At 41.8% G+C, this 20,130-nt stretch overlaps 1 protein-coding gene across 1 annotated transcript in view; it reads right to left on the reverse strand.

Moving 5' to 3' along the window:
• Positions 1-20,130, reverse strand: part of LOC139264459 (dynein axonemal heavy chain 11-like) — a 679,414-nt gene that overhangs the window by 213,882 nt on the left and 445,402 nt on the right. The window contains exons 55-60 of the mRNA XM_070880970.1: positions 18,155-18,316; positions 12,813-13,046; positions 11,163-11,309; positions 3,212-3,325; positions 2,353-2,496; positions 504-686 (exon numbers count right to left, since the gene is read on the reverse strand). Coding sequence (XP_070737071.1) covers positions 504-686; positions 2,353-2,496; positions 3,212-3,325; positions 11,163-11,309; positions 12,813-13,046; positions 18,155-18,316 — 984 coding nt within the window. The remainder of the gene's footprint in view (positions 1-503; positions 687-2,352; positions 2,497-3,211; positions 3,326-11,162; positions 11,310-12,812; positions 13,047-18,154; positions 18,317-20,130) is intronic.

A 20,130-nucleotide genomic window follows, 5' to 3' on the forward strand; every position in this document is an offset into this window, starting at 1 on the left:
GGGGACAGGACTTTACAACAGCCACCTAAGAACTCATTCTAAGAGTGGAAGCAAGTCTTCCTCGATTCCGAGGGACTGCCTATGATGATGAGTTACCTGGTTTCTCCCTCCTTTCTTGAATAATGGAATGACATTTTAAATTTTCCAATCTAAAGGCACAATTCCTGAATCTAGAGAGCTTTGCAAAATTATGATGAACAAATCTGCAATTTACTCACTAAACATAGCAGTTTTTAAAGTTCATTGTTGGCACAATATAGTAAATAAGTTTGTATGGAAATATTTTTTCCTCAGCTGCAGACTATCTAAACTCTTTGATAGGAGAAAAAAATAAGAGCTCCTGTACATACGAACTCACATATGTTCATAATTACAGAACTAATTTAAAATAGGTTAATAATTAGTGTTATTATTTTATGCAGAAATATTTTTTCTGCCAATAAAATACTTGTTTTATATTATTAAAATAAAACTGCAGTACATGTAGTTAAAAAAATTCTCACCTCGTAGAATCTGATGATGTTAATAACCCATGCACAGAGACCTGATGCTGCAAATGACTTTGTGCGAACCAGATCAGGGTTGAAATCTGGATCCTGCAGATATTGTTCTTTGACTACTTTCAATGAATTTTCAGGGATATGTTCTTTATCGTAATTTATCAGAGTTTGGAGGAAGTCATCAACCTGAGGGAAGCAGCACAAACCATAACTGTTATCACTACAGTGAAAAGAATCAGACTAACGTGGAATTGCCTGACCAACTCCTTTTGAGACCAAAGCATCTGAGTTCGGGTGAGTCCGAGTTGAGTCCGAGTTCCTGTAGAGTCGGAGAGCGGGAGAGTCCGAGTTTGGGTGAGTCCAAGTTCGGGAGAGTCTGAGTTCGGGAGGTCGGTGAGTTTGGTAGGCCGCAGAAGTCGGTGACATCGGGAGGCCGCAGAGGTCAGTGAGTCGGTAGGCCCTGTGAGGTCGGCGAGTTGGTAGGCCCTGAGGTCGGTTTGTCGGTCGGCACTGTGAGGTCAGCGAGTTGGAAGGCCCTGAGGTCGGTGACTCGGTAGGCCTTGAGGTCGGTGAGTCGGTAGGCCCTGTGAGGTCGGCGAGTCGGAGGCTGGGATTTCGGAGGCTTCGGAGGTCGGTGAGGTGAGTTGGTAAACAACAAGCCACTAGAGCTTTATACAACTGTAGCATGACTGCCTCCCCTTGGTATTCTAGCCCTCTTGAAATAAAGGCCAACATTCTGTTAGTCTTTTAAATTATTTTTGTACCTGTCCGCTAGTTTTTAGTGATTTTTTTTACATGAACCCCTAAATCTCTCTGCTCCTCTGCTCCTAGCTTCTCACCATTTAGAAAATACTCTGTTCTATCTTTCTTAGATTCAAAGTGAATGACCTTGCACTCCCCATGTTGAACTCCCACATTGAACTCCATCTGCAACAGTTCTGCCCACTCGCTTAATCTATTAACATCCCTGTGCAACTTTCTGCTCCCATCTATACTATTTACTGTGCTACCTAACTTAGTGTCATCAGCAAACTTCGATATTCCTTCGTCTAAGTAATTTATAAATATAGTGAAATGTTCAGGCCCCAGTACAGATCCCTGGGGGATACCTGCCAATTGGAGTGCATACCCATTATCCCTACTTACCTCCTAACCAATTCCCTACCCCTATCTATAGGTTGCCTCTAATTCCATGTGCTTCCATTTTTCCCAATAGTCTTATGTGGAACCTTATCGAATGCCTTCTGGAAGTCCATATAAATAATGGATAGACACTCCCCTATCTACCACATTAGTTATCTCTTCAAAAAATTCAACTCGGTCAGTAAGACACAACTTACCCATTACAAATCCATCCCGGCTCTCTCTGGTCAGTTCTTATTTGTCCAAGTGCTCAGTCACTCTGTCCCTAATAACAGATTCCAGTAACTTCCCCACAACAGGGACTAATAGGTCTATAATTTCCTGGTTTTATCTCTCCCACCCTTCCCAAATAATGGAGTGACATTGGCAATTTTCCAATCCAAGGGGTCAATTCCTAAATCAAGAGAGTTTTGGAAGATCATGACAAATGGATCTATAATTTCCTCACCTGCTTCTTTTAATACCCTGGGGTGGAAGCCATCAGGTCCTAGAGATTTTTATATATTCAGTCTCATTATTTTCTCCATTACTATTTTTTAACTTATATTAAATCTAGTAAGTTCCTGCTCCTTGATTTATTTTTATTTTGCCTCGTCTCTTTGGTATTTTATCCTATTCTTCTACTGTGTAAAATGATTATCTTGTTAAACCTTTTAAATCCAAACTACTGCAATCAAGCATCAATTTTTAAATGGTAAAATTATTTCACCTTTCCCATGAAGACCTTAGAAGCCTTCCAAGTTCTGTCTTTAGATACTTTGCCTTTGGGAGCTAACAGTACCATGACTGCTGCAGTAACATTCGTGACTGCCACAGGAGGGTTGGGAAAAGTTTTCAACTCTGTTAAATTCATCTAGAATAGAAATAGCAGAAAATGTTACACTTTATAACAAAAACAAATCCACATACAAGCTCAAAACTGTACTATTACAGCATAAATATTATTGTATTTGAATACTTCCAATATTTCAAAGAAATGTTACCAATAGTTCCTAGCTTTGTAATTTGTTCTCAGGATGTGAGCAATGCTGGCAAGGCCAGATTTGTTGCTCATCCCCAGTTTCCCTGACACAATGGTGGTGGGCCCTTTTCTTGACCTGCTGCAATTCCTGTGGTGATATGGTAGTGTTAGGTAGGGAATTCCAGGATTTTGATCCTGCGATGATGGAAGAAAAGCAACAATATGTGTCCAAGTCAGGATGATGTGTGACTTAAAGGAGAACTTGCAGATGATGATGCTCTCATGACATTACTGCACTTATAACCTTAGTGGTAGAGGTCAAGGGGGCATTCCCACTTTCAGCAGAATTTTCCACTAGTAAATAAAAGGGACGGAGACACAGTCGGACCGGGTCCTGCCTCAAATTGTGGCCCACCTATCCCGACTGGAGTGCTAAAGCACCCTTCCTTTCAGAGCTCAGGAATTGCAAGCCCAAACACTGCAGTAATGATACAGATAAAAAGCAAATGAGCATGTGGCTCTGGCAACCTTTGTGACTCCATTAAATACATGTCTCAGGTTGAAAATTGTAATATAGCATTTCAATGCTGTTAAGGTGTGACCTTACCTTGTTTAAAGTATTTAGAGCAGCAGTAGCTGCCACCAGGGCAGGTTCAGCTTTGATAAGGTTGTCTTCACATTCTTTCTGCTTCAAAGCTACTTCAGCCTGTATTGCTGCTACCTACAAAGAGGCATGTTGTTATATTTAATAGTTATGCCATAGTCTTGTCTTTATGTCAATGAGGGGGAGCGGCAGCGAGGGATAATTCTTGTTTTTGAGTACATTTTAGAACTTACCAACTGAGACTTGCCATTATGATCCCCTTTTGGTAACAACCTCACATCAGCTGATCACTGACATGTAACTCTCCTACAGAACTATCAAGGTTCCTATTTGGAAATCATTCTGCTACTCTTTCATACAAGCGTTGCTTCATCTTTCCCCAAATCATTCTGCAGGTATTCTGTCAGTGACAGAAACATCTCACTGACAACAAATCTGACAACTTTCCTATTGTTTAAGCCCACCAGTGCTGCCCTTGGTGCCTACTGTTGTGGGCCTTTTCATTCTCATCTGCAGCATGAGGTTCTGTGATGGTTGATTGGCACCTTTGGGATAGAGGTGTTACTTGCTTGTGTTTGGCTGTGAGCCGCTACCCTTTAAAAAGAAAGCAGAGACAGTGAAGGAATCCTATGTGCCATCATATGGAATGTGTCACGTATGTATGCTTGGTTTTACTAGCCACCAGGTGGCGCCACTATCGGTGGTCATTGGACTGTGCACACGTGTGTGCGGCCTAGGTATAAAAGGCCAGCCATCTTGTAATGTAATCACTTTGAGCCCGAATAAAGTAGAGCCAGGTTTGTACCTGTTCGGAGTTTACAGTATTCAGTCTATTGAGTTATTGCATACACAACATTTGGTGATGAGGTAACAAGAACCTTCACATGCAAAAATGAGCACAATTGGAATTCTGGAGCGATTCGTGGAGTGAGAAGATTGGGCAGACGTTGCAGCCTGCTTGAACCAGTACTTTGTGGCCAACAAAATGGAGAAAGAGGCAGACGCAGTTCGGCGCAGGCGGTCCTCCTCACGGTTTGCGGTCCAAAAATCTATAGACTCAAAGAATCTCCTCTTGCCCTTAAGTCCAACAGACAAGGACTATGAAACGTTGCGTGCTCTGGTGCATGACCATCTCAAACCAGATGAAGGCATCATCATCTCAAGATATCGATTCTATACACACGTTCGTTCTGAGGGCCAGGATGTATCGGAATTCGTTGCCGACTTAAGACGTCCAGCTGGACCGTGTAAGTTCGAAATTGCGTTGGCAGACATGCTGCAGGACTTCTTTGTAATCGGCATCAACCACGAGGTGAAACTGCGTAAGCTACTGGCGGCGGAGACGCTGGATTTGAGCAAGGCCATCACGATTGTCCAATCATGCATGACGATGGACAAAAGCTTAAAGCAGATATCATTGAAAAATCGGAACTCTCAAGTACTTTAAACAAGATAGTATCGTCGTTTGGCAGAGCTGCATAAGGCAGGGCCTACCCGACTGCGTATGCAAAACCTGTGGCTGCTCAAAGTCTGCCAATGGGAATTAATCCGATATCACAGTGTTGGCGTTGTGGGGGAAATCATTGACATCATCAGTTTAAACAGTATATTTGTAAAGACTGTTCGAGAGTGGGGCATCTCCAGCATATGTGTCCGCAACTGAGCAAGCGTGCTGCGACACACCACGTGGAGGATGATGACTAGTGTGGATCCGGATATGCAATCCGAGATACCAGAGGAGGAAGTGTATGGACTGTGTTTGTTCCTAACAAAGAGCCAACTGATAATGATTAATGTAAAACTTAATGGTGTGCCGGTATCGATGGAATTGGACACGGGTCAATCAATAATGAGCCAGAGGACATTCGACAGGCTGTGGGATACTAAGGCTGTGAAGCCTAAGCTGAGTCCAGTCAATGCCAAGTTGCGTACGTACACTAAAGAACTCATAACAGTGACTGGCAGTGCAGTAATCAAGGTGTCATATGATGGTGCAGTTCATGATTTACCTTTATGGATTGTTCCAGGCAATGGTCCAACGGTGTTCGGCAGGAACTGGTTAGAAAAAATCAAATGAACTGGAACAAGATCAAAGCATTATCGTTGGAGGAGGATACTCCATGTGCTGAGCAAGTTCCCCTCGCTGTTTGAACCTGGCATCGGCAATTTCACGGGAGCCAAGGTGCAGATCCACGTGGACTCGGATGCAAGACTCATCCATCATAAAGCTCGGGGTTCCGTATATGATGAGGGAGAAGGTCGAAATCGAACTGGACAGACTCCAGCGTGAAAGGATCATATCACCGGTCGAATTTAAGAATGAGCCAGCCCCATTGTTCCCATGTTGAAAAATGATGGCATTTTCAGGATTTGTGGAGACTACAAGATTACGATCAACCGAGTTTCGAAACAGGATCAATACTTGTTACCGAAGGCTGATGACCTGTTTGCAACACTAGCCGGGGGGAAGTTGTTCATATAACTGGATCTGATATCGGCCTACATGGCACAGGAGCTGATCGACACGTCGAAGAAACTTACATGCATCAACACTCATAAAGGACTCTTTATCTACAACAGGTGTCCTTTTGGAATTCGCTCGGCTGCAGCCATATTTTAGAGGAATATGGAGAGTCTACTGAAGTCCGTTCCCAGAACTGTCATGTTCCAAGATGACGTACTGGTCACAACTCTTTTGGGGCGGGGGGTACAAAATAAACATTAGATCAAGTGCCCCCCGATCTGGGGGACACTCCAGGCACATTTAGCTGCCCTCTTTTTTCATATTTTTTTTTGTTTGTTTTCTTGGTTTTTTTGGGGGGGGCATTAAAATTATATATATTACAAGTGCCCCCTATAAAAGGGGAGGGGGACACTAGACATACTGGTCACAAGTCATGACTCTGCCGAACATCTGAACAACCTGGAAGAGATTCTACATCGTCTGGACAAAGTGGGACTCAGACTGAAATGCTCAAAGTGCGTCTTCATGGCACTGGAAGTCGAATTCCTGGGGAGAACAATTGCTGATGATGGTATCAGGCCTACGGACTCGAAAACCAAGGCCATCAAAAATGCACCCAAGCCTCAGAATGTGACGGAGCTGCATTCGTTCCTTGGTCTATTCAACTACTTCGATAATTTCTTACCTAGATTGAGCACCTTATTAGAGCCACTGCACATGCTGCTAAGAAAAGGCGACAACTGGGTTTGGGGTGCGTCTCAAGATAGAGCTTTTGAGAAAGCTACTAATCTGCTTTGCTCTAACAAGCTGCTAGTACATTATGATCTGTGTATGCGTCTAGTATTGGCCTGTGATGCTTCGTCATATGGAGTTGGTTGCGTGCTCCAACAAGCTAATGAGTCAGGCAAATTACAACCTGTTGCATATGCTTCAAAAAGTTTGTCAAAGGCGGAAGAGCCAACAGCATGGTAGAAAAAGAAGCATTAGCCTGTGTGTATGGGGTTAAAAAGATGCATCAGTACCTGTTTGGTCTTCGGTTTCAACTGGAAACCGATCACAAGCCACACATTTCATTGTTTTCGGAAAACAAAGGTATCAATACCAATGTATCGTACCGCATCCAGAGGTGGGCGCTGACATTATCTGCCTATGATTATGTCATTCGCCATAGACCTGGCACTGAGAATTGTGTCGATGCACTGAGACATCTGCCGTTGCCCACATCGGAGGTGGAAACGCCACAACCGGCAGACCTACTGTTAGTCATGGATACTTTTGATAGTGAAGGAACCCTGTCACGGCCCAACAAGTTAAGACCTGGATCAGCCAGGACCTGACATTATCGGTTGTGAAACGTTGTATCTTTAGTGGTGATTGGTCTGCCATACCCAAGCAAATGTGTGAGGAGACCAAATCTTACATCCGTCGCAAAGACGAACTATCCATTCAATCAGATTGTATACTGTGGGGTAATCGTGTTGTTATGCCCAAGAAAGGCAGAGAGAAATTTGTGCATGATCTACATAGCACGCATCCCGGTATTGTCATGATGAAAGCCATTGCCAGGTCTCATGTATGGTGGCCTGGAATTGACTCTGATCTGGAATCATGTGTGCATCAGTGCAACATTTGCATGCAGCTAAGTAAAGCACCAGCGGAATCGCCGCTGAGTCTGTGGTCATGGCCATCTAAACCATGGTCCAGGATCCACATCAGGAAAGATGTTCTTAGTTGTGGTGGATGCTCATTCCAAGTGGATAGAGTGTACAATCATGTCATCCAGCACATCCATAGCTATCATTGAGAGCCTTCGTGTCATGTTTGCTATGCATAGTCTGCCTGACATCGTTGTAAGCGACAACGGATCTTGCTTCACCAGTATGGAGTTTCAAGAGTTCATGAAACTCAATGGTATCAAACATGCGAGGTCAGCACCATTCAAACCCGCATCCAATGGACAAGCAGAGCGTGCAGTCCAAACCATCAAGCAGAGTATGAAACTTGTAACTCAAGGTTCACTGCAAACTCGCTTGTCAAGCATATTGCTTAGTTACAGGACAAGACCCCTTGCGCTTACTGGGGTCTCCCCTGCTGAACTATTGATAAAGAGAGGTCTCAAGACCAGGCTCTCTCTTGTCCACCCTGACTTGAATAATCATGTCGAATAAAGACATGAAAATCAACAAGGGTATCATGCTCGCGCTACTGTGTCACGTGACATTTCTATCAATGATCCTGTGTATGTACTGAATTATGGTCAAGATCCCATATGGATCGCCGGTACTGTTATGGCCAAGGAGTGTTTATCGTTAAGCTCAAGAATGGGCAGACATGCAGGAAACATGTCGATCAGATAAAGTTGCGGCACACGGATGAACCGGAACAGTCTGAGGAAGACACAATCAGTGACCAACAAACTACCCTCAGTCATCAGAGGACTCTGCTATCATCAATGAATCTGGACTTTCAATCACTGACATGGTCAATGAATCCAGACTTTCAATCCCTGCCGTGGTCATTGCCACTCCCATCAGGTCGGCTACCCAGCCCCCAGTCATAACAGACTCAGAACGCTCGCCCAAGGCTGGAGTTGAACTGAGACGTTCAACTCGGGAGCGGAAAGCCCCGGACCGTCTTAATTTGTAAAAAGACCGTTACTAATATCTTAAAGGGGGATATTGTCATGTATGTATGCTTGGGTTTACTAGCCACCAGGTGGCGCCACTGTTGGAGGTCATTGGGCTGTACGCACGTATGCGCGGCCCAGGTATAAAAAGCCATCCATCTTGAAATGTAATCACCTTGGGCCCTAATAAAGTAGAGCCAAGTTTGTACCTGTTCGGAATTTACAGTATTCAGTCTATTGAGTTATTGCATACACACCAGAATGTAACCCAGGTTTCAGAATGCGATCCTTAATGGGTGTTAGGTGTCACTGCAAAGGCCACCTTCTTCTGGATTTGTCATTTCATGGGCCTCTTTCTCCTAGAGCCTTAAAACTCCTCCTTTGCCAGATAATAGTCAGTAACACCTCAACTGAAGTCTTTTAAAATTTGTGGGCTGGGTCTCATGAAGAAACATCAGCCTGAACATTGCATTGAGCAGTTACAGATACAAAATGACTGTCTTGACCCTTTCAGCTGTGCTAGCAGCCCTGGATTTTACTCCCATCCCAAGCAGAGCACTGTCTCTGGAGGACACGACTGCTACCACACCATCCTCCTCTCTTGTCCAGCTGAGTGCGACTGCCTTTGCTCAGGTTCCACTCTCACCAATCTAATCCAAACATAGGCAGCCAGTGTGGGTGGTGGTCGCCTAAATGCATTTAACTCGGGGTCCTATGACATCAATAGGACCGTGACGCCATTTTCATGTACATTAGCATGGTGATTGTTCAATGCTGGACTTGTCCGGTACATCTGGGTGGTCTAGATTAGAAATGAACATTTACTGTGCCATTTGAAGGGAGCACTCACTTGGAGATAGTTAGATCATTGGCACCTGGTGAGTAGATGGAAGTTTTCTGGCGGCATTTTCTGCATGAAATTGTGTTTCTTTTAACAAATGTTTTTGGCCAACTTAACCATTTTCTCAGCATAGAGAGGTTCCCATTTTTATCAATGAGAAAACTAGATAGTGATTGGTGGTCCAGGCCCACATTGATTCCAGCAGATGTGTTCGTACATGGAAGACATCTTTCCATGTGCTGCGCAACGAATGAAGGCCTCAGACTGGAATCCTACGTTCCTCTGGGATCAACATTTTTTTCGGGTCAGATGTGTTCATACGAAGGAAGCCTCCGACCGCAATTTATGGCCCAATGATTTTGTTGCTTGTCAAAATGTGAAGGATTCCTTCAGTGCAGTCCTGCAAGAGTCTCCAGGATAGTGGTGGTGTGCTGTCTCTTGCGTAACTTTGCTCTGCAACTGGGAGAGCTACTGTTGACAACAGATGAAGAGGACCATCCTCCACATGAGGAGAATGAAGCTGATGAGCTAAAGAATGCAGCAGCAACAGGAAGTCTGCAACATTAGAGTTGTACATCATATCATTAACCAGTACTTCTCTTAAATTACCGCTTCCCCCACTTCCCAACTAGAAGATCGTCTGAACCAGCCCACCTACCCACCAATAAAGAACTTTGATCCCACTGGCCATCATTCACATACATCCCACCTGGCTTAGCCAAGTCCACACCTACGAGAACAACACTGTACACATCATCATCAAATGTACGGGGGCATAGACTTTACTTGTCTTCAAAAATTACAAAATAAATATTAATCACCCAGGTCTCAGCCGATAAACCTTTTATATCTACCTGAGAGGCGAACAAGCTAAATGACCACTTGTTATTATATTATTGAGAGATATTTGCAGAGGACCCTTGTCAGTGTGTTTATATTTGCTGCAGGTCTGTGGGAAAGTGTCTGATTTTTTTTCAGTGGCTTTCCATTAGGAAGACAGTATTTACAGAGGTTCCTGAAAGTGTGCTAATATTTGCAGGGGATCTCCCAGGCCAATTGGTTCTTTGGGCAATTGAACTTTTAGTTAATGGCAAAATGGCTATTTAAAGTTGTGGGTTCAAGTCCCAACGGAGTAGTGATTTAGGTCAGGGTTCATGGGTTCTGGTGCTGGACAGCAAAAATGTACTTATTTTGGATACTAACGGACTCAAGGAATATGGGGATAGTGTGGGAAGGTGGAATTGACATAGGAGATCAGCCATGATCTTATTGAATGGTGGATGAGGCTTGAAGGGCCAAATGCAGTACTCCTGCTCCTATTTCTTATGTTCTTAGAATTCAGCTACGCAGCATTGGATCAATTATCCTGCTCATTGATTTGCACCACACCAAAATCTACCCCTTACTGATGAGCCCGTGACAATAGGGAAAAGGGTCTGTTATTTAGCTGTAATTATCTTATATTGCCACTTTGCCAGTAATTCATTACAAGCAGTGATAGCAGCAGGTAAAACATAACTTTGTACAGTTAAAAACAATAAAACAAACAGTAAACTCTACCAACCATCGAATCTTACAAGCAGAAACAAACTGAGTGCGGAACTGATAAAAAAGCTGTTTGTTTAGGGGGATTTATGTAAAATTATGCCAATTGAATAGAACAATGTCATTTTTCTGTTAAACATTTGACTAATGAATAGGTAAACTCAATAGGTTAGATTGGCGAAAGTGACTATGGGCGGAACTTTTAACTTTGGTGGGGGTTTGAAATGGGTGGTCACCTGTTACACACCCCGCACGATTTTCTGTTCCATTGACTTCATAGAAAGTAAGATCAGGCAGGGTATAAAACAGCAGGCAAATCCAATCCTGTCAGTTTCCTACAGGTTGGTTAGGTTAAAATAGCCCCCAATGTCTTTGGCCATTGGTAACTTCTCACTATCGCGCAAGCTAAGATCAGAATTTTAAGGCCAGTGTCTTAAGAGAGGAGACAACTGGGGAAAAAATCCATATCAATACAGACCTTTTCCTCCTCTGCATCAACAATTGCCTTCTCATGGCTCACTTTCTCTGTCTGAAATCCTATTTTAGTTATTAGAGCTTCAGCATCTTGATTTTGGAATTTCAATTCAACCTCCTGAGATGCAAGCTTGCTTTTCAGATTTTCCACCTAAACAAAATAAGAACTGTGTCAAATAAATGTGCACTGAACAAGCATGCACCTTGCTTTCCAAAAGTGGAATGTTCTATTCAAAATTATTGTCAGAACATTCAGATATACAGGTAGCTAAATACTATTGTTTGTCAACAGCAATCATTACACTTCAAAAAGTAATTCTTTGCATGGGAAGCTCTTTGAGATGTTTCTGAAAGACATAAGATGCTATACGAGAGTCTTTCAGAATTCTTTCATAAGTACTTAGTAGTTTCTTATTGGTTGTCTTTCTGCCTCTTTCCTTAGTTCAGATTTGCAGCTGTTCTACTTTGAGCCAACCAACAAACCGTTACAAAGTAAGTAGACAGATATGTGACAACAGGAAGTATACACGACAAGCAAAAAAGTGCTAGTATTAAGGTGGCTGAAATTGCCCCTTTGCTCAGGGCCAGTTAGTGCTGCCAGCTAATGGAGCACTAATGAGTTAGCGTGCGGCGGCCACATCGACCCGCAAGGAATTGCCCCTTGGGCTCCGCCGATGAAAAGTGATTTGTGCCACGACCAGCACGGTGCACGCACGCCGATGACGTAATTGCCGTGCGTGCCAACCTCTTATCACCCCGCGCCGACCCCTTTGCGCTCGTCGGGGGAAATTGCCCCGCAGGCCACGAGGTCGGCGATGGGTGATGCCACCGACAGCTTCTCGGTGCAAGAAGCTGTGGTGGCTGTGGTGCCCCGGCCGCCTTTAAAGGGGAGGTGGTAGCGCAGCGGCCGTCATATTTTTTCTGTCGGCCGACAATGGCGGCCGCTGGTGTGGCTGGGCTGTCAACATGCAGCCCGGCACCCCCTCTTGGGTGCCAGGCCGCTGGCCCAGCCAACACTCTCCCTGATGGCCCAGTAGGCACCACTAAAGAAGGGGAGGGACTTTGTGAGATGTCAGCATGACGCGACACGTCCGCGCACATGCTGGGGGAATGCTCTGTTACCGGAAGCAACATTGTTTTTTAAATCAAAGAGCCCAAATCCATGCTGGGGCCAGTGCTTCCTGCTCTGGCGCAAAAAAAAAAATCACATTTAGCAAAATGGCCGTTCCAAACCCTGTGTGGGGCAATTTCAGCCCCAAGATATATTACTTTATTACTAGTTTTTCTCCGATTCACCGGTGAGCTGCCTGGTGATGCCCAGCATATAGCGTTACATATGGGAGAAAAATCCAAGTGTTTTGGTGTAAAATGGGCATAAAGCAAACCAATTTAGCAGTGGGATAGCTTTACGCCCAATCTCACTACTAAATTTGTGGGACCTTTTTTTAGGCTCTGAATCAAATTGCAGTAGCATGTTTTAAGCTATGAGAAAACCATAACTTACCTACTGGCAACCCTGTACGATTTTTGTAAGTCTTCCTGTGTCCCTTGAGACAGCTCCCCTTGTTACCGTTATCACCAGGTTCATCCTTTTACTGTGTCAACTCATCCAAAAAATGCAGCAATACTCCAGTGAATGATTAATCACGTTTACCTGTGATGCTGTTGTCTTTAGTTTCTGGATACCATTTATAAGGCGGTCCATCCTCTGTATTAATTCCTTCTGTTTTTTCTGCAGCAAGTTTTTGTAGAGTGTGATCTGCTGAAGGAAGCTCTTGGGAGTTGTGTAATTGTATCTCTTGTCATTCTGGCGGTAATTTTTACTCATTTCATTTACACTGGTGTGAATGTAGGCCATGAATAGACTGATTGAATCTTGCAAATTTGTCTTCAAAATAGTCAAAAAGAGAGGGTATTTCAATCTATCTATAAAAACATCTCTTGCATTGTTCGCAGTAATATGTACTTTAAACACTATTGACATTGGAATTTCAATCAATAATTACTTCATTTATCACTGAAAAGCACTGACATAATTATTCACAGAAGAGGTAGATACCTTTACAGTTAAAACATTGTAAGCTTGCAATATTGACAGGAAAAATTGCAATCTAAAGCAATGTGTGATCTTAATATTTATCTTTATATCATATCATCTTGCTATATCGGGGGTATTTGAGAATATATGAGGATAGTATAATTTCTGTAATAATCATGTGAACACTTTCAAAAATGGGGGGCCAATTTTCATTGTAGGTGGACATCATGCAGGTATTGGGTTTGTGTCAGGAGGCCCACCTGTTGTCATTGGTGAGAGACTCAAACGATTTTCATGGTCAGGCCTCATTTTAATTTGACAGGCGAGCTACCAGCCCATTTCCAATGTGGACAGGCAGTTCACCGATGGGGGAGCAGGAAATCTGGATATTTCTTTATGGAGTCAAGCTGGCAGGGACATGTGAGGGGAAGTGGGGTGATTATGGAGAGACCTATGTTCCTATGACCAGCAGCGGGCGGGATGATTCACAAGTCTATTGCAGCAACTTACCTTTTCCATTTTTAGCGCGGGCCTCCAATGGTCCCTTTCAGGACCGCTGGTTAGGCTGCTCAATGTACAATCCCACTGGGTGGGGCTGACTCAGCACCACTCTGCTCAGTGGTTGCCCAAAATTCCATCGGGGTATGTCATAGGACCCTGACTTGCATATATTAAGTAGATCACATTTGTGTTAGATGGTAGCGCTTGCCTATTTTTGAGCCCCCTCCAAAATCGCAGAGGGCCATTGCTTGCGGAAATGGGACGGTGAGTGTTGCGTTGCAATTTTCATCATACTATCACCCCATTCCTGCCGGGCAGAGGGGGATGAAAGTTGGGCCCAAGATCTCATGTATATTCAATAATAAAACTTCTAGTTTTATAATAGCAAATTACAAAGTAGGATTACCCTGAAAGACTGAAATAAGTTTTACAAATGCTGTAAATAGAAAATACTTTACACACACATACTGCATCCTAAACCTACATTCGCCTTTAACGCCTGAGACACTGGCAGGTTTTTACCACATCGTCCTCTTGGTGTCCTCTGTTTGGCTTTATTTTATATCACATCACATCTAATGGTTGATCTAATGAATCTTGTACACATGAAGCTAGTTTAATTAATCAGCAGATGCCCAAAAATCAATTAATATGAATTAAATGAGGTACACAAACACTAAGCAAGGCCATACATAATTCACCATCACACTGCCATTAGATGTTTAGTATCTTTAGATAAAAGTCAGGCTAAATTGATTTTAGATGTGGACAGATAAATTATTAAAGTTGCAGGTAATTGTACAAAATTAAAGCTTTGTTTAAAATTCTAACTAGCCTCCGAAATTTTCACTGGGTGTTCTTTTTCTCAGTTGGAATGAAAGTTTTACTTTTAAGAACATTTTCCAATCTACAAGGCAAAATATTGTCTCGGGTGTTCCTGGTGCAGAGTGCCGTGTGCCCGGCATTCACATCTGGAATTTGGGTGCCACTGCACGATTTTCTGAAAATCTATTCCTACAGTTGTTAAAATTGAAAAAAAATCCCACAATGTCTATTTTACTCTATCACGCTTTATACTCTATATTCTAAGGTGTAAAGCACGACAGACTAAACTCCATAACAAAACTTCTCTGTATAAATGAGATAACATCTTTTTTGTGATGCTCTTGAGGGTGAAGAATTGTTTAACACACTTATAATGAAGGACACCCATCTGATTAAAGAGAAAAGTCTTTCAGAAATACAATATTTGCTCGTCAGAGTGTCTCAAGTTCTGCAAAGGTGGCTGTGTATACCAATATAATATATTAATTCAATCTTTGTTAGGGAATAGTCCATCCCAAATCAAAACACTTGTGCCGGAAACCAATTTGCTAAACCTGTATCTCGTAGCACTAAAACTGCTTTGAGGAGACACATCTCAAGGGGTAAAATGGCAGTTGTCATTAACTTAACAAAACAGCACAGCATGGAAGACACAGTCAGTCAGAGAGCAGCTGGTAGTAATTCACACTGCTTTCAGATCACGATAATCGCCCCAGAACAGAACTCTTTGATGACTGCTCTATCCTTCATTCACAATTTGTCCCTTCTGTTCAGATAAGCTCAGTGGTGACAGCACTTCCTGACTTTAACAGCTGTGGCTTCTCAAAGGGTCATTGTGTGACTACTAATTATTGTAATTTCATTAGCATAAATTATTTGTCCTGCCAATGATTGATCGCTATGATTTTTTTCAACACCATCCTCTTTGCATTTGTCTGTGAGCACAGTGCAGTGATGCATGCAACTAATGTCCTTGTTTTATGTCAAAAGAGGCGTCAATCGTTCTTTTTTGGGATTTGCCAGATTAAATCATAGTCTTAAAATGCTTAAATTTCACTTGAAGCAAATTCTCACTTAGACATTTTGTTCTTGGTGCCAGCAGTTTTATTTTACTATCTGTAAGAGTTCATAGCATGAAAGACTATGGAATTCTTTTTTTTAAAGAAAAACTGTCGGCAAAAATATAACCACATTTAATACATTTTTAAAAATTATTTGATTGATTCTGTGCAAACATTAAAAAAAACTCAAGAAAAAATCTTTGGTATTTTCCTTTAGTTTTTACAATTGTATTTTCAACACACACTGATTTGTGAAGGCATGAATCATGGATGATTAATATTTAAATTATGGTAAATGATGTGAAAGGCACAGACTTTGAAAACTGCATAGCTTGCTTATATTGTATTTTTAAATTAATTTTGTTAGCAATAAAATGTTGGTTACTTATATGGAGTTGAAATTGCATTGTATAATATTAGTAACACACATGTTCGTTCATGTGTGTTTGTTCTGAGTATTACAACTCACCATTTCAATTCCATAATTTATTTCTTAAAATATAATAGGTTGATTTTATGTTACATCTAATGATTTTCTAAATAATTACTAATGTTTGTAGAACTTCATGAGATATGGAAATGCTCACAATATCAAACCTTGCAACAGGCTGCTCCATGGAAAAGGTACTTAAACCTCTTTCAGCAACTTTTAAATAACATCAAATTTGTCCAAATATTACATAACTAGCAGACTTGTGTGTGAATACATCTACCATAAAGGATAAAATATCTATTAATGATGTCCTGCAAGAGACAAATTCTCTAAAATGTTGTGGTTATGAATATAATTTTAATTGCAGAAGTTAAAAATATGTTCTGTTTCTCCTACTACGAATGCAGAATCATGTTAGAATTTCACACATAATTCAGAGCACGAGATAAAGGAAATCTTTAAACTGTCTTCCTGGCTGAATAATTTAAAATTCTCCTTCTGGGGATTTCACAGAAAACCCAGACATTAACATAATAGAATTAACGTTGTTTGAATTACACGTTGTAATACAATCAGTAGTTGCTGCAATACAGAAATTGAGCTTCTGACTGCTACATGATCATTTAAGGCCTATAATTAACTTCTTTATACTTCATATAGAGCTTGAAAACATTAAAAATGAATAAATGTTCATACAGTACAATTCTGTGATTTGTTTAGCTCCTAAAGCTATTCTTCACAACTATATTTGAATTGCATGGCCTAGACATCCAATCATGCTACATTTGTTTTACAGGTGTAAAACGGGTTTCTAAGGGGCCAGTATGTTGGGTGACATGCGTGTACTCAATCTGTGCTGGAAGTGCATCACCTGCCATATTGGATTGGGCCTCGCAGTAGGCATCCAGGGCATGCGCCTGAAACTGGAGTTATGCCCACTGATTGTGCAAATTGGAGGCCTAATGCCTGTTCATGGCAATTTGTGGAATTAATTTATGACTGACTGCAGCATGCTCTATACATACTGTGGTCAGTTCTTTCAGGTACTCAGCAGCCAAAACAGCGATCCTGAAATGGACCACTGGATCCAGAAGGAGTAAGATGCTTCATATTGTCTCCCCCAGCAGCCTCGAGGCCCTAGCTGGCATCTGAGCCAGCCAATCTTGTGGTCCCCTACGCCACCCTCTGGGGCAGCAAATGGCGCCTGCGGGCTGGCGGCGCAATTTACCCAAGTCCTGCCCTGGCCTCATTAGGACCAATTTGGATGCGGTTCAATTTCTAGGCCCATGTGTTTTGAGGAATTCCCGTACTGATCTATTGAAAATACAGATATTTGAAACAATTGGTTTCAAAAAAAATCTGTAAATGCAAAATCAATGTAATTGACTCCCTGACTTGACAAAAACCCTTCGCTAAAACTCAGGGCTGACTGGCTCATGTAACTGAAACAGCTTTGTTACATCTCCTGGTGATATCAAAGCAACATTATGACTGATTCTTGGCCAATATTAAGCTAACACTTGAGGCACAACATTCCACTTTTACACTTTATTAAAAATGCAAATATAAATAATATTTTAAAATCACCTGATGTAACATTTTATGTGTTCATTAGTATTTGAAGCAAATTAGATATGGTATTTTAGAAATTCCTGTCAATTATGTCCCTAATTAATTTTTAAGTTATTAATAATGTTGATATTCTGATACATACTTCTCAAATCTGTAAAGTAAAAATTGTTGAAAGATTGTGGCCATTATATTAATAAAACTTTGATACCAGGAAAATAATGATTTAGTAAATGTGTGTTTTTATGTAATTGTGTGTACAAATATATATTTTAGTTTTAATATTTACAGAGTTTTGCATCTCTTAAATTGCAGATTGAAAATTATTCCTCATAGGAATGGATAATGTATATCATTGTCCTGTGATTAATCACAGCAATGAGATTTCAAAAGTATTTCTCATTTAAAGGAATACTTCCATTTTGTCAGAATATTTAGCAAAAAGGATCTTATGTTTCAATGATTGTTATCACTTAAATCAATGTGACTAAGATAAGAATGGCCTTGAAGTCTCATACTTTGATGCATTTCTGCACACTAACTTTGACTGACATTCGTAAGACACGCACCTTAATCCCCTCAATCTCCTCAATGAATCTCCTGCTGACAGACACTAGGGCCTCCTGTGGCCACTCATGAAACCAGTCAATAGCTGTGCAGTTAACTATGGCTGGGAACTTCCGGGCTCTCACGCGCAAGGTTGAACCAACTGGAGAAAAGCAGAGAACAACCTGCGGGGGACAAGATTACAAACATAACCATATAATAGCTTTGATCAAAGCAAGTACTCAGGGTGAATTATGATCACATGAGAAGATTAGCAGTGGATCAGAATTCTAATAAGTTCAGCTAAGAAGCCACTTACCTACATAAGAATTGGATCTAATTTAGATTAATAGAGGGTTGTTTCACTCTGAATGGACTAAGAAACACAGCTAGTGAATCATTCAAGACGTAAAAATGTTTATCCTTAAGGAAGGTGTAACAACATTTTAAATCTACTATAATTTCTCCACAGACTTTTATCTCAGCGAATTCCGAAGTTTTTTTAAAAAAAAGAGTCTTTTCAGTTATGTGGAAATAAAAGTGGCCCTGAAAATCCACAGGTCATGATCCCAGCAATTACATTTAGATTGAACTTGCTAGTGACCCCGCACAGGCCCCATCGGACTGTATGGAGTCAGTGAGAGGTCAATTCATTTGAATGGTAATCACGGTGCCAGTGCCACTAGGTTTACATCTTGGGCACATTCCTGCCCCTGGTACATGCCCGAAAGTCTGACGGAGTATGCAAGTTCCAGAGATGAGGATTCCCAGGTGCCTTCATAGAAAGATGCCCCCATTGGCCCACTTTATAAGGAGGATGAACAATCCTTGTAAAATCTCTTAACTCTTTGGGGGTGCAGATTATGATACAGGCTTGGAACCCCAGGTGAGCCCCACTACCATGAGGAAAGCGGTGAGTACACTTCTTCTCACTGGGCGTACTGGACTCCGAAGGTGCCCAACCTTCTGTGAGGATGAGGTCACAGGAACTCCCAATGTTCTTGCCTCCTCCAGTGGCCTTGCAAGGGGCAGGTAGAGCCCCTGCCCCTTACTAGGTACCACAGGAACTCTCAGCGTAGGCCAGGACCCAACATATATCGACCCTAGCCTATTTCCAGGAGTGCGCTGGAAGAATCAGCCCTAATATCCTTTATGAGAAACTGAGTGCTTTTAATGAGCACGTAGATAAAAGAATACTATAACAGGACGAGGTGAGCAGTGATGATCTAGAGTTTGAACGACAAAATCTTAATCTTTATTAAGATAAAAATAAATTATAAAATTACATGTTTAGGCTATAAGGGTTTGAGTAAATAATAAATAAATATTTGATTTCGTTTGGTATACAGAATGAGCAGTGTTTTTTTAAAAACTAACGTTAAATATTGAGTCTGCTGTGTCTGTGACATACAGAATTTAATAACAGGTTGTGCTGCAGTGGGAGACCATGGAAACAAGGTTATTTTGTGAAAAGAGCAAAGATATTAAGATAATTGGTCTGGACTACATTATTTTCCTAAATATAGTCACTTTTATTATTACACTAGTTGATATCCTGTGGCATTGTACATAGGGAATCAAGACCAACTGCAGTATTCAGTTCAAACAGTATTAAAGAACAGGGAGGTAACTGGATCAAGGCAGAGGAAGAGGTAAGAGGAGGGGCAGGAGGCAGATGGGAGGTGGTGGAGGGAATTGAAGGGAGGGAATTGAAGGGAGGAGATGGAGGAGAAAAGGGGAGGGGAGTTGGAGAATGGACAGAAGAAGAGGTGCGAGTAAAAGAGAAAGTGAGTGGGAAGAAGGTGGGACAGGGCAAAGATGAGTAGAAAATCAGGGCGAAGAGGGGATCAAAGAAGATGAGTGGATACAGGAGTAGGGGGTTGGGGGAGGGAGATGGGAGGAGGAGCAGGAACAGTCTGTCAATGGGTCATGGGGGGGGCATTACTTAATTTAAACATTCCGGGTGAGCACCCATGCCACCAGGACTGTATCTTCGACG

This window comes from Pristiophorus japonicus, chromosome 5, assembly GCF_044704955.1.
Source record: "Pristiophorus japonicus isolate sPriJap1 chromosome 5, sPriJap1.hap1, whole genome shotgun sequence".
NCBI lineage: Eukaryota > Metazoa > Chordata > Chondrichthyes > Pristiophoridae > Pristiophorus > Pristiophorus japonicus.